Raw genomic sequence first — 15,900 nt, forward strand, 5'->3', positions numbered from 1 at the left:
TAACAAATAATTGTACTAATCTAAATAAGTAATTGAATTTTTAAATTAATATTTAACTAGTTTATATTAAATAAATAAAATAATATTTAAGTTATAAGTAAGTTTTCTCCTAATCAAATAATACTGGTAAATAACTAACAAATTGGGTCGTTGAAATAAACGAACTTGCTCACGAACATTAGTAAATAAGTTGGATTATGTACATATTTAATTCATGTTTCAATTAATTTTGTATAATTCAATTAAATCACACCCCTAACTGTCACATTAAAAATCACTCTAATTGGGTGCTAGATATGTAAATAGAAAGAAATTGCGTGCTAGTTATGAGAATATAATTGGGAGGGAAACGATATTGTTCATGATACGACCATCTATAGAGGATCCGAAAGTTTTAAGTAAGCTAAATTAACTCTTATAACAAAAATTAGATTTATGTTGCCTGATTTGGGATAACTTTTTAACCATTTAAGAAGAAAAATGTTCTGAAAAAGGACATGTCTGAGTTAATTAAAATAATTTCAGAAAAAAATTAAGATGAACTTTAACTAAATTGCATGGACTTTTGTTGCTAAACTTATTTTTTTTTAATCATAATATAATATTGATAGTTATTGATTTTACCAATAATATCATAGTTAACAAATGAAATTTTGCCAACCATATTTGACAGATTTAATTTAAAATTATGGATTAAAATTTTATGCAAGAGGTGTACCAAACAAAAATAAAGAGAATTTTACATGCATACCCCATAATTCTTATATATATATATATATATATATATAGATTTACATACCTAAACATCCAAACTATCATAAAAACAAAAAGAAAAAATATTGGCTTTTGCTTGAGCCTTATGTCAGCCTTATGTATGTATGTTGAGTCATACACGAGCCTTATGTATGCATGTTGAGTCATACACGAGCCTTATGTATGTATGTATAGGCATTAGATATACAAATACAATAGAAGCTTGTGATATGCAAGTAAATAGACCATTCATGTACCATCTTCTGTTAATAGAGAGAGAGAGAGAGATTTATTTATATGCATATTTAAAACAGAAAAGTTCACACATTATGTGCAGATGAACATACCCACGATATACCCCCACAATCCACACACGAATTTTAAGATGAGCTTCATGCATGTATGGAATGGAGTATTTCACTTTTTAAAAATTAAAATGGCAGTATTTTTTAACGTAATATGAAAGATTTAGGTGGTATACATGTAAAAATGCAAAGTTTAGGAGTTATATATGTAAATACATAGAAATTAGGCTGCATGTATGTAAATGCCACTGCAATCTAATGCAAGCACACAACGCTGAATAATTAATAAAACGTTATAGCCATTTCCTTCGTTTCAGAGAACAAAGTATTCAATCTATACAAAAAACCAGCTTCAGATAGTATAAATTAAATGTCATATACAAATCATTATACTGCTACATAATTCAAAGTTGATATTAATGGTGGCGCTTGCAAAAAAAAATGGCTCTACCACAGTCAAGTTTCTCTGTTAATACCTGTGAAGTCCACCTGCAGTCTCAGTCCCCTCAAAAATCATAGAAATCAATTATAATCGCTGGAGTTGTCAATAACCATTCTAAGTTAAATAAATAATAATAACACTAATCATCATCATCAAAGGCATATTTTCTTTCTCCTAATAATCTCATGCCTATGAAATTATAGAAATTGACGTATTTCTTCTCCTTGTCTGAAGAAGATGAGGAGCTTCACTCTGCAGCTGCAATTTTTTAGAAATTATAATGATTTCTGTACTAAAAGCTATCTATTTTGTGTTCACAGGAGGAATTTTCCTCTCCTGCACTTTTAGTGGAGAGGACGGTCTCCCAACGGCTAATTTTCAAATCCCAGCAATTTCCCACCTGCTCTGGAGCAATATTGGAATGTCTGCCTTCGCTTATTTGTTCATCAACGTAATCCTCGATATCCTCGATATCAAGATAAGAATCGACGGTTTCCTGACAACCATTACTTTCGACGGCCTCGATGCCGCCAAACTCATCTCTCTCATCATCTGAATATTCTTCACTTATTTTGTTGATCTCGGCTTCATCGCTGGAACTGAAATCTTGCAATATCGAATTAGCTTTTCCATGATTTCTATTTTGCAAATCAGTCCTGCTACTTTGCTTTATACCGTTATTAGCCTGTTCCTGAAGCATGCAGTTGGCCTCAGAATAAAAGCCCTGATTTCCGTTTTGGTCATTGGTGTCATCGGAGAATGCTGCTTCTATCTGATGAGTAAGATCCATTGCAGTAGAGCGTGGAAGAACCTGTTGGAAAAATAGAAAAAATAGGAAACCAAATAATGGAAAAGAAAAAAAAAGAAACAAAAGAAGCAGCTGCTAGATTATTAGCTAGCAATGCTTTAAAATAAGGGAATATGATTCAGTTTTAGCTAATAAACTGGTTACCAAAATTCATGGAAGGAATAGGAACACTTGTAGACCAAGCAACGCAGGGCATTCTTGTAAATGATGGTATTTTCCATCAAAATGGAACAAAATACGAGGGCAGCTTCAGAAATATTAGTTTAGATTAGTTAACTCACGACGTTATCAACAAAATTAGCTTCAAATAGTTCCAGTTGTATTTTAACCACTAAAATTGGCATATATAAAAAGAGACCAATGTAAAATTAGTCTCTTGATTTTTACGAAAGAGCTATCTTAATCCCAGAGTTTAAAAAAAAAACCAAATTAGTCACCAGACGCTTCAAATAAGGGCTAAAATTGTCCCTTATAAATATTCAGGGACTAGTGTAACACTGAAATTCACATTAGCTGCAAACCCATCTTCATAGAAGGCCGAACAACGATAATCGTTACACTACACGATTGAGCTACTGGCCTAGAAGATTACTCGGATAAGTATTGTCGGTTCTCCATGAAGCCTGCCGACTCTCTTTAAGCTTTCTAAAAGAAAATGGAAGTTCAAGCCTAACAAATCTGCAATATAATTATCTATGACAACCAAAAGGGTTAATTACATCCACTCTTAGTTTTCTTCTACTTGAAATGGTATTTATATTTTTTTAGAATAAATAAGAAAATGACCCTATATATAAAAAAATAAAATTCACATACATACCATACCACACAATTCTTATGTATTTACATATCTACATCCAAAGTTTTATATTTACACTTATATAACAACTTGGTGCCATAAATTTATCATGAAAATTTGTATTTCACTCTTTAAGAGAAAGTGATGGCAGTATTTTTTATGCGGTGTTAAGAATTTGAGTGGTATGCATGAAAATGTGAATGTTTAGGTGTTGAATACGTAAATAGATAAGAATAGTGTGATATGCATGTAAATTCCTCTAAAAAAAGGAAACTCACAAGGAACTCTCCAGCTTCCGTGCCATCTGGAGGTTCTAGGCCATGTTGCAGCATATAAGGGATGGAGGAATCAAAATCCAAAAGTCGCAATGCCACAGCCGGAGTTGTCTCAGGAATCCATGGTATTACCGGAATTGGTTTAGAAGCACTGGCTGCATTACTCGCCAAATCCATTTCGGACCTTAGCAGTTCATTTGTTGTAACAAAATCTGGGTTCAAACAATCTCGCTTAATTGCATTTTCTAACACAGTAAGGCTCTGAAACCACAAGAAGAAGACTTGTCAAGCCAAACCACAATTGTACTAGTGTGATAATGCAAATAAAAAAATAGATTCGAAGTGCAATATATGTAAATGATAAAATCATTTGTACTCTAAAAAATTTTTGGACATTTCAGCCTCAACTCGTATGAAAAATGTCTAGAAATAAATGAACTACAATTAAGTACAAAACTTTCATAAAAGCTGTGATTTATGAAGCTGTTAAAATTACAGACCAAAGAAGTAAAAAAAAAAGTTCATCTTTCTTTATTTTACACAAAAGAAAATTCTTATGGACTAATTGAAATCGCAACAACCAATTGCACAATTGGATAGATCATAGTGTAAAAAAGTATAATATTAAGGCTCAGCTGAACAGGAAAAAATAGAGGGTATTATGTAAACCAAACTACCAAAGTGTTTACTCATGTCTGATATGCAGCCTCAGTGGACGTAACAAATTTGGCCAACATAAAAATAAAAATTACAAACCTCCAGGAATGTACTTCCATAGCAACAATGCTGCTATAACTGGGGCATAATTTATAAATTTTATTAGTGGCATTTACATACAATTCTTATGTACATATCTCACACCCAAACTTCATATTTACACATAAAGCGCTCATATTTTTAATATCAAATAAAAAATACCAGAATTACCACATTTTACAAGTGAAATACACCTTTTCATGTATAGTTTAAAACACTAAGGTGATCTATATGTAAATACAAAAGTTTAGGCATGAGATATGTAGATACATAAGAATTGCATGCTACATATGTAAATTTCCTATTTTATTATATGGAGCTATATTAAGAAAACTCTCCAAAACAGCTGTTGCATGGAACATAATTGAATTTATAGCTTTCAACATGAACATAAAACTACCCAGCATCTACAAAATAGGCAAACCTGCAAAATTTCCCTTGCAGATGATGAAAACTTCAATTCAACACCCCATGATTTACGATATCCATCATCCCAGAAGGAGTGAAAAGCTTCCATCGGAATTGAACACTATAAAAACATGCCAAAAGAGAAATCTAATTAGCACCTCAATTACCAATAGAAAAAATAGGATCAGCACAATATAACTACTTGCCTCAACAATTGCTAATTGTGCCTTCAGCAGCTGGATACTGATGGGAAAAAAGGGAATTGATATTTGTATTTTCAAATCAGCCTCACAACGAATGACATGTTCAGTGAAATGCTCATAAGCATTATTATTCATACCAACAGTCATGTGACAAATCACACAATGCCTTTCGTTAGCTAAGTATGGCTGGTAACATATATGGCAAGTTTCAAGTAACTGCTCACATCTTTTCGTTCCATATTTCATTGCACATAGCAAGCTAGAATTAAAGCACTCCTGCCACATCCATTTAGTATAGTTTACGTACTTTTTTGAAGCAGAATGACAAAACTCATCGTCGATATTATCATTAGAATTGCGATAATCAGATGTGATAGTAGTTTGTAGCGAGCAAATTGTAGGTTCTGCACGAAATTCTGTGTTTCTGAGCCTTCCAGCAGTATCTTTGAACATTATCTCGACTTCTTTCAACATAAAATACAAATTTGATTCCCTGATCCCAAGGGTGTCCAGGACAGCCAGAAGAGCATCAAATGCCTACACTAATGTTATAGGAACATACATTAATCTAGAAGTATAAGTCACTAAGAATTAAATAATATGAATATGACATGCTGGAGAAATGCTCTGAAAAAATCATTAACAGGAAACCATCTAGAAATCATTTTATTTTGACAATTTCTAGAAGGCTAAGTGCAAATAAAACATCTTCCACCACGCAAATAGGCGAGAGGTCAAAGTGCATATAATACTTCTCTCTTTATAATTTTAGCCAAAAATCATAGTTCGAGGACTTTCAGGCTCGCCTTCTAATTCAAAAACTAACAATAGCAAGGTAAAAAAAATTGAGGATTTCCTTTATTTTTAGTCTCTGGATGTATATTTTTATTTGTCGATTTCAGATGCGCTGCATTTTCCCTCTCAAACCGTGGAAGATATGAAGCCTGTTGCAGGAAAGGCTAATTACAAGATTTTTACAGGGGTAAACCATATTTTAATTATTATTATTATTTGCTGGGGGGCATTTATATATATACCACACAAATCTTATTTATTTATATATCAGACACCTAAACTTCCATATTTATAAAGAACACAAATCTTTCTATTACATCAAAAATGCCACTATTACAAACTTTTTAAAAGTGAATTACATCTTTCAATGCACATATTTATAAGACCAAAGTTATAAATGTAAGCATCAAATTTTAGGTATTAGATATGTAAATATAAAAGAATTGTGTGGTATGTATGTAAATTTCCCTTTTTTGTTGAATTTTTATTTGAATTTATTAAAAATCAGTTGCGATCTAATTTGAGTGAAAATGCCAAGTGTTATGAGAGCTGAAATTTGAGTCCTAGTCAACAGCCACATCACAAGTTGCCACTTCACATGCAAAATCCAACCAAAGCAAGCATATCATAAATAAGTAAATAAATAAATAAATAAAAGAATAATAATAATAATCAAAGCAAGCATATTCAATGCTCTTTTTGTGGATTCAGTGTGATGTTTCGTCTTCCAAGACAAGTACTCAGCGGGTTTAATAGTCTTCGAATTTTCAGTATGAGCACATAAAATCCAAAGATAGTTTTAAAATGATTGTAGTCTAACCTCCAATTGGTTTCATTGTGTTCTTTTGTGTTCTCCTCTCTATAATACTGTTCAATAAAAGGTAAATTTATAATGAAAGATAATTAATGATGAATGAAAATCTGATTTGGGACAAATATTTCTTACTTGGGAAAAGCTTGGTGGCTAATCATTGTTCCTTAGTTTGTTCACCTTGATCCTCCCTTCATTGGCGAGGTGTATTTTATTCCTATATTTTAATTATTTCTTGTTGTCATTCTTTCTTCTCATATCTCCATCGAGTATTTCTTACCTAAGGGTAATTAAGGCTACTGTGCGATTAAGGACAATTTGGTCTTTTGTCATTTATTATTATTTTATATAAATAGAGCTAATATATTTAGGTTTTTGGATGAAGTTGGGTCTTGAGTCTTAAGGTTTTGCTTTGGGAGAGAGTTCTACCTCTCGACGTGAACCACCTTCGTTACTTAGTCAGATAGGCATACAAGGAGAGCAATGACGGATCTGTGCGATGCTGCGCAACATAGCTACATGGAAAGAAATCTCTATCTACACAATACAATCGCGATTTGAGCTAGCTAGAAAAACGACGACAGTATCGCATTCAACCACAACATCCAACACTGTGGCGAGAAAAATTAACAGGAACACAAACATAAAGATCGCGGCGTACAATAGCCATTTTTTTTGGTCGGGAAGCCAATGAAAGGATCGTGGGATACAAACCTCCAGAAAAGGCGAAGGATCGTGACACATAGGAGTTTCGCGCTGCTCTTGATCGAAATACGGTATCAGGATCATGATGTAAAGAAGTTCTGCGTTGCTTGTGACAGAAACTCGTGATTAGGAACTGCGATGTATAAGAATTCATATTTTAGCTTTCAAAGTTTTGCGCAACTTCAAACAGTTCCAACGTACTCTGTACAGGAATTTTGGATTCACAACGTCCACAGTTACATAACACCAAATCCGCGTTTCTAATTATGAATCTCGTGATTTCAGAATTAAGCAGTTTCAAAACTGTCCGGGAGTAAAATCAACAAAAAAGAAGGATGCCTTGGAGAAAAAAACAAGTAAAAGAGGTCAGTCAAATCAGATATAGAATAGAGGAGTGTTTCTCAACCATTGAGGGGAGGTTCATAGCCCAAGAAGAAAAGATAAAGAAGATTTTGGAGTCCCACACATACCCTCCACTTGCAGCAAGATCGAGCAAGAACATCTGGAATGAATGTGAGCGGCAACGATCATAAGAATTGTACAACATCGAGGCAACATCGATGTCTAGAGTGGATTTAAACCTACGAGATCGGGTGAAGTAATGGGTAATTGAAAGAAATGACACGACATCCCAATGGTTGAAACAAGAGGCAGCTAACAGAATGATACGGGGAGTGATTCGGGACAGGAGAAGATCAATTTTGAAGGATTTCGACCTAGAATAGGGAACAAGGTGGGTGGGACCCCGACAAAGGGCTACATCCAATCGCAATAATGCCTTTTATTGCGCAACATTTCGGACACAAGACAATTTTGGAGGGGATGGGATAGTTGATTATGGGATGCACTAGAATTATGGAAGAAGAAAAATCAATATGGGTCGATGAATGGAACCCAACCCCCGCTTTATGAGTGGGATGAACTCCGATAAAAAAAATTGAGGAGAAAGCTCGCGCAAAAGAAAGTTGAATATGTCGATCTTTGAAGGAGATGATGCTTATGGTTGGGCTAACTGTGTGGAGAGATACTTTATTATGGGCTAACATTGGAAGAAAAAATTGAAGGTAATGACATAGTGTTTAGAAGGAAAGGCTCTAGCATCGTTGATGCAGGGCTACCTAGTGGAAAGAACCGGTTGGACCTCCTAAATAGGTCGGCCAAGGGGGGTGCAGGGTCGGCCGGTCTAGGCTTATGGCTAGGGTTGCCGCCCAAAGGGAGGGGCCTCTCTCTCTCTCTCTCTCTCTCTCTCTCTCTCTCTCTCTCTCTCTCTCTCTCTCTCTCTCTCTCTCTCTCTCTCTCTCTCTCTCTCTCTCTCTCTCTCTCTCTCTCTCTCTCTCTCTCTCTCTCTCTCTCTCTATATATATATATATATATATAAAGCCTCTGACGTCCCCCTTTCCCTTCTAAAGCTATATCCGATGACGAGAACAAACTCCAATTGTAACTTATCCCGAGGTGGTGTATCCTTTATTGCTCGCCTCCATCCTCCCCCGTGCGCTGCCCTATTTCCTGCGCCATCTCCTTCTTGTTTCTACCGCCAAGCAGCCCTCAAACACCCTCAATCTCTACAGACCAGCCCGCCAACGCCCCACCTTCTACAGACCAGCCCGCCGACATCCCCACTTCAGCCACCAGCCCCTTCCAGTCAACTCACCTGCTATCTCCACTTTTAATCTTCCAAGCAACTACTGCTAATCTTCAACCCTGCTCTCTTGCAGTCGCCCAACATCCAATTCCCCTATCCTACCTTAGCAACAACCAACCCCTACCTACTGTCTAGTCATCCTCCACCGAGTTGCCATCGTCTCAGGATGTCTTTTACGTTGTTATAGCTTATTTCCTGTTTTGTAGAGTCCTTGTTGTAACCTATTTGAATTTCAGCAATAATATTTACATTTTTTTAATGGTTTGGGTTAACTCCAATATCATTTGGTATTAGAGCTAGCCTAACCCTAATCATATTTTAGTGTTTTCTACCAATTTTTTTTTTCTTATTCCAAAACTACAGCCAAAATTGTACCTAACCCTAATTTCCCCTTACTCATTTTCAAAATAAGCAACCCTAAATCATTTTTTTACACCCACTTTCACCTCTCGACCTCAATCATGCCACCAAGGAGATACATGTCCGAGCATACCCAGAAAGAGATATAATGAGAGATTAAACGACTTCAGTGGAGGCTTGCAAATATTGAGGATGAAACTCATGAGGGAATTACCTCGATGGTGACAAGGAAAGTCGAAGAGGAGAAAGACTATAATTTCAACCCCTTCCATGCAGGGGATTTAAGTGATGAAGAAGAAAGACCATTACGCTTTGGAATTAAGTATCAGAGGAGACCAAGAGAGAAGCCCGCATATGGAGGACACAAACTTCGAAATAAAATTGGAACTACTAGAGTTCGATGGAGGTATGGATCCAAATAATTTTAGGTGGAACTACTAGAGTTCGATGGAGGTATGGATCTACCAGAGACCTTGTTGTAACATATTTAAATCTAAACAATAATATTTGCATTTCTTTGTGATTTGGATTAATTTCGATATCAATTGCATCAATGGAGAGAACGTCAGTCAATTCGGACATGGGAAGACATCAAGATCCGATTGTTGGAGCATTGCAAAACCACAAAAGAAGGGGGTTTACATGAGGTAATTTTTTAATTGGTCCAGGAAGGATCCATCGTGCAATATAAAGAGAAATTTAAGAGCGATGCTAGAAGAAGTGTTGAAAGGCAACTTCATAAATGGGTTGAAGCCAAAAATTTGAGTATCACTTTCGCCTACTAAGGCCACAAGAATTGAGAGAAACTATGGAATTTACACACTGGTTTAAGAAAAAAATACAATGAAACATAATATTAGGAGCAACACAGATGAAACTTAATAGCGAACTACTATAACCACAACGATACCAAAACTCAAATAGTAGAACTCCGGATGGACAACCAGACTCAAGCCAGTTGATGAGAACCACACGACTTGACCGAACAGTAAGTTTTTCCACTTTTGAGGACAATGTCTTTTATGGAGGGGAGTATTATTATGACAGAGCCTCGCCCAGGGCAATTTAGTATTTTCTAAACCTAAGGTCAATTTAGTCCTTCGTCATTTAATATTGTTTAGTATGAATAGGGCTGATATGTATAGGGTTAGAGTTATACATGAGATAAAGTCTTAAATCTTAGGTTTAGGATTTGGGAGAGATTTCCTGCATTAAAAAAAATTAAAAAAAAAATCTCATTTTTTTTTTTTTGTGAAACTATATGTCCGTTCCTATCAGTACTCTTAAGCTTCTTTATAAGTTTGTATGCCTTCAATCATTGGTTCTCCCCAACTTGAATCTTCCCCAAAACAACTCCATGTCAGCAATCAATCACACACACCAAAACTTCCTTACTATGGCACTCTTTTCCCAGCTTGCAAAGCCATTCATAGAATGCCTACATCCATAATATTTCTAAAAAGTCAAAATAGTCCCCTAACTATTTACGAAGGGCCATTGTATTCCTAGAGTATATAAGTGTCAAATTAATTCTCATACTTTGAAATAGTCCCTAAAAACAACTATTTTAGCCCCCATTATAAGACTCTAGGGACTAAATTAGCACAATCATAGACTATGGAATTAAAATGACTCCATGCAAAAAGTCTGGGGACCATTTTGATACTTCTCTTATTGTTTAATATTATGTCATGCTGAGCTCCAGACAAAATTAGTCTTCGAAAATCAACCCAAACCCCACATAACTTTCGAAGGCTTCAAATACGCTTTGAACAAGCTTACTGAAGTCTTGCGAGCCCCAAAAATCACTTCAAATGGGTCCTACTCCACTCTCTTACATCAAATAAAATCACTCAGCTCAATCATTGACTCAAAAGTCCGCTATCAAGTTTGCATCGAAGCATCGGCAAGATTAAATGATATACGTAAAAGAATCATAGTTATGGAGAAATATGCAGAACGAATAGAGCATTTTTAGTTTTTTAACATCATTAAATGTCACCGAAAATACAAAAATTAAACATTTGAATTTACATAATTTCTATATTATAATGAACCATATAATAATAGTTATAAACAAAAAAAGCTTGAACAGCAATATAGAGCACGATCAAGAAAGCTATATGCAGCAAATAATATTATATGATTTGGGTTCTCCGAAAGTTAAAAGATATACAATCAATGTTTTAACAGAGGTCTAGAATGAGAAATAAATACCTCATCCGAGTCAATAACTCTCCAAAATCCATATCTAGACTCAAAAAAGATTCTTCCAGAGCCTGGATCATTCCGAGATGAAGATGTTGAAAATTGCCAATATCTATTGTGCCTTCGATCTGAACCCAATGGTAAAAGTCTGTATGAATGTAGCATTTCAGCCTTCTGGTCGATGAACAACTCTAATTGTGATAAACCCAATGCTGGAGTGTATTCAAATTGCTCATGAAGAATACAGTTTGACTTAGAGGAGAATTGCTGCCCCAATGCAGGATTTGCACGTAAATAATCAGTATCGTCCATAAGCCCATATCTTTCTTCTTGCAGCCTTCTGTCCAATCTCAATTTTGCCAACATCATCTTCTTACAGGCATGTGCTTCTTTCAAGCGTTCCTGTAATATAGTCTTCAGAAAATAGCGTACCAATGATGCACACTAACAAAATTAGAAAAACCAAACTCGACACTTTGTTTTTGTTTTTATTTTAAAAACATGTTTTGTTTAATACAATTTTTGTATGTTTTTATGTTTTGTTTTAAAAAACCAATTAGCTTGTTTTTAAAAGCACTCAAAACATCTAAAAATTCTTTTGAAGTGTTTTTAAATACAACCAAATATGTTTAAACATATCAAGCATGTTTTATTTCAAATAAAAACATAAATAAATAAATAAGAATCCAGAACCTAAATATATGAAAATTTCATACCTCAATAAAAACATGGAATGAGTTTCCATCAATAACCACACCAATTAAAGCAACAAGCACTTCAAGACGCATCTCGATGCTCAAAGAAGAATACTCTCCTCCGGTCAACTCTCGAATCCATGATTCAGAGCATTCTTCACTGCTCTTTCCATCTCCAGTAGCACTAGTAACATCATGAATAGATTCAATTATTTCATCATTCCGAGTGCTTAAAGCAATTTCATCTTCTGCACTTTCAAGAAAGAAAAGAGAAACTCTATCCACATTTTCAACCCCACTTTCATTTATTAGTCCAGGCTCATCAGTATGTAAATTTTTATTTGATTTATTCAAAGAAGTTGATACTTTAGTGCTAACTAAGTTATACGAGCTTTCCCTGGTAAATTTGCCACATAAAGGATGTTCTGTAAAACTGTCTCCAATGTCTTCATCACTACCGGCAAGATGTAAATCCTCAAAATTTTCGTCAGATGCCTTTTTTCCAAAATGTGTAATCCTGCACAACTGTATGCTTTTAGTATCATCTGCTAATACCTTCTCAACAATGGAAGGATCTTTCCGAAAACAATGCTTTACACGATATTTGACTAAACCAGCTCTTTCAAAAAGCTCAGCATCTTTTGACAGAATATTGCTAATAGATTCATGGGCTGATTCCATTGTTGTAAATTCATATAATTGATGTTCCTAAAATCAGTTCAAATATTCAACAAACATTTCATGTTAAAAAGATATCAAATGGTTTACTTCGAAGAAATTTACCTGGATGTAGTCTGTAACCTCCATTGGTGTTAGTCCTTCAGTTCCCGCTAGGAAAAGAGCATGGAATACGGCAAACACCAAAGTTCCAGGAGTTACCTGATAGCTACTGCCACAGGAAGAGCTCTTATCTTTGTCTTGCACAAGAACAGAATTACTACCAACATGTTTATCTAAACTTGAAACCCGATCACCAGCATTGACAGTCTGCTATAAAAATGGCATCTTTCCATCATAAAGAGCGATAAAAATTAGTGCATTTACATACATGGCACACAGTTCTTATGTATTTACATATCTCACACCTCATATTTACACACACATAGCACTCAAATCTTTAATATCACATTAAAAAATAACACTGTTACCACATTTTAAAAGTGAAATACACCTTTTCATGCATGTTTAAAGCACCAAATTGCTTATGTATATAAATATAAAATTTTGGGTGTGATATGTAAATACATAAGAATTTTGTGCTATATATACATAAATTTTCCAAAAAAGCAGCTTCAATATGCCATATGATAGTCAAGAGCTCTTTTAAAGATGAGCCAAATATGAACGAGTAAAGTGCTAACTGTATAAGTTTGGCAACAAAATATTTGCTATTTAAGCCTATTCCCACAATAAAGACCACACCTTTAGTGGCTTCTCACATAGTTCGAACGAAAAGTAGAGAACGATCATTGGATAATTTGTCATTGAAGTTAATTCCTAGAAATAGATTTGGTGTCAGGCCCTTGGAAGTTCTAGCTTTCTCACATGTAAAAGTTTTTCATCCAAAAAAAGGATTTGAAAATGAGAGAAAAAGGAAAGCCCGACCTTTTCAGCTTATCATTTCTACTAATCATGTTCATTAACTTGTACACGAGGAAAATCCTTATTTTTTACCATTTTTTTCCAGAATTACATTCATCATTTTTTACTTTTGTACTTTTTTTTAAAAAAAATTCCCAAGTAATTAAAAGCATAACTTGAAAAATATCAGTCCTATAGAATCAAAGCTTTTCATCTTTTATGTCCCTTAAATTCATATTTTTCCCTTGATGTGTTCTTTATTAATATATACTAAAATGACACCTCATTCGAAATCCAACGTGGCACAGAGCGTCCCACAGAGCAGCAGAACTAGGCATCCACGATCCCGCTAGTGGGATTTCCACAATACCCGTGGAAATCAACTGTTTCTGCGATCATTGGGGAGAACCAAACACCGCAATTCCATCTCGTTATCAATTTATGCATGATATTCTTTTCTTTTTGATTGTTCTTGAAATTTTTTTTATTTCTAATTAGGGACTTTTCTATTATGAGACTATTTATGCATGTATTTTGTTTCTTTAAACATATTAATGTTGTTATAAGTAGTTTGGAGATTGTATTCTCTATTTTGACTCTTCGGAATATTGTATTCTCTTCCTTTTGAAAGTGGTTAGTTTGTATCTTGCTCGGGAACAGGTAGTGAACCTCCTCGCTACCCATACTGCATCGTTTCGTCATCTGCCCCGTTGTTTTCAGCTAGACGCCGTCAAAATTGCTGCCACCTGCTGTTCGCAGAAGGAAACTGCCCTTTCACCCTCCTATCCTACAGCAGGAAACTGCCCTTTCAACCATCCATTCTCCTACTCCCGTTAACTATCCTACAACTTCCCTAACACCCTTTTGTATTTTCTCACGCTAGAACAATATTATGTAGTATCAGAGCCAAATAAAACCTAAATTTTTCGGATTTATCTTTCTTGCCCCAATTCCAAAATAACATAAAATAAAACTCTAAAATATCCAAACCATTCCTGCCACAATTCCTAGCTCAACCCTAAATTTTTAAAACCTGAAATTACTACCTCACCAAGTTCCAATGACACCTACCACCAAAACCTAAGCCCGTGACCAACCATTGATTTGCAATCTTACATCCATCAAAACCCTGATTGAGAGAAAAGGACGTCGTGTCGCCAACGAGAAACCCTCAATAATGTGTCCAAAAATTTACTATGAAAAATATACAACGAGAAATCTTCTTACTGCAACAGAAGCTCGTCTCATTTGAGAGACAACATGGTGATACTACCCATAGCAATAACAGTGACGCACCAGGTCAAGGAGAGGATGTAAATCCCTTCAATTAGGAAATTTCTAGTGATGAAAACCAATATTTCATTAAGTTGGATCGGAGGGAAATAATCAATCAGAATTCAATGGCATAAATGGGACGTAAAGTTAAACTCTCATTTCTAAATAATAAGAATAGGCGTGAAGAAATGAAGCATTAAAACAACCAAGATATGCAAGAAAATAACCTCCTTTGTGGAATTACGCTCATTATTATTTACTTTAATTCTATTTAGTACTTGTTATATTTAGTCATAGTATAAAAAGAGTAATTCTTAGTTATAGGTATTTATGTTTATTCCATAATTATAGGAATTACTTAATTGTAGGAAGATTTCTTTCCTCGTTTTATCTCTTGTACACGCCTATTTATAGGTGAATTATCTATGTATTCATTGAGAAGAAAGTTATTCAAAATTCACATGGTATCAGAGACATCAAAGAAGAGAAGTCTTTCCCACTAGGCTCGATCACGGCCTTTCTCTCTCGCGATCCTCCTTGACCGAGCGCTGCCCTAGTTGTTCGAGCGTCGCTCCTACCGATCGCGCCTCTTCCGTTCGTCCCTATCGAATTCGAGATCGGCTTTCGCGTCCGCATCCGTCCGCTTCCGCGCTCGTCTCCTGCGATCTCCCGCATTGCTCGTCTCCCGCGATCACCGACCCGAGCAAAGCTGTTCCCATCCGCGCTTCTTCCGCGATCATCTCCAGACGATCTCTAGACGATCGTGCTTCTTCCCGCGATCTCCCGGATCGCGCATCTCCCGCGATCTCCTGGATCGCGCATCTCCCGAGCACAGCTGTTCCCGTGGTCTGTCGTCGACTCTTCTTCCACGTCCCTGTCGTGCTCAATGACTAAGCACGGTCACGCCTGCGACTCCTCCTCCACTAGAAAAGTCACTTCTAGCCACCCCTCCGCGGCTGGGTCTCCATTACCCAGCAATTCAGACAGTAATTTTGTCCTCATCACCACCCACAAACTCACCGGTCAAAATTACCTCCAATGGCCGCAGTCAGTCATGATGTTTGTATGCGGCAAAG

The 15,900-nt window shown here is 35.7% G+C and overlaps 1 protein-coding gene across 4 annotated transcripts in view; it reads right to left on the reverse strand.

The window, feature by feature from the left end:
- Positions 1–1,360: 1,360 nt before the first annotated feature.
- Positions 1,361–15,900, reverse strand: part of LOC110029671 (homeobox-DDT domain protein RLT2-like) — a 67,933-nt gene continuing 53,393 nt past the window's right edge. For 3 of the 4 annotated variants that reach the window (XM_020732074.1, XM_020732075.1, XM_020732072.1), the window contains 7 exons: positions 12,752–12,958; positions 11,990–12,676; positions 11,283–11,675; positions 4,753–5,286; positions 4,563–4,667; positions 3,386–3,643; positions 1,361–2,311 (listed from right to left, as the gene is read on the reverse strand). In XM_020732074.1, coding sequence (XP_020587733.1) covers positions 1,793–2,311; positions 3,386–3,643; positions 4,563–4,667; positions 4,753–5,286; positions 11,283–11,675; positions 11,990–12,676; positions 12,752–12,958 — 2,703 coding nt within the window. In that variant the 3' untranslated portion in view covers positions 1,361–1,792. The remainder of the gene's footprint in view (positions 2,312–3,385; positions 3,644–4,562; positions 4,668–4,752; positions 5,287–11,282; positions 11,676–11,989; positions 12,677–12,751; positions 12,959–15,900) is intronic. The other variant, XM_020732073.1, reaches the window with a different exon arrangement.

This window comes from Phalaenopsis equestris, unplaced genomic scaffold (assembly GCF_001263595.1).
Source record: "Phalaenopsis equestris unplaced genomic scaffold, ASM126359v1 Scaffold000600, whole genome shotgun sequence".
NCBI classification, from domain to species: Eukaryota; Viridiplantae; Streptophyta; class Magnoliopsida; order Asparagales; family Orchidaceae; genus Phalaenopsis; species Phalaenopsis equestris.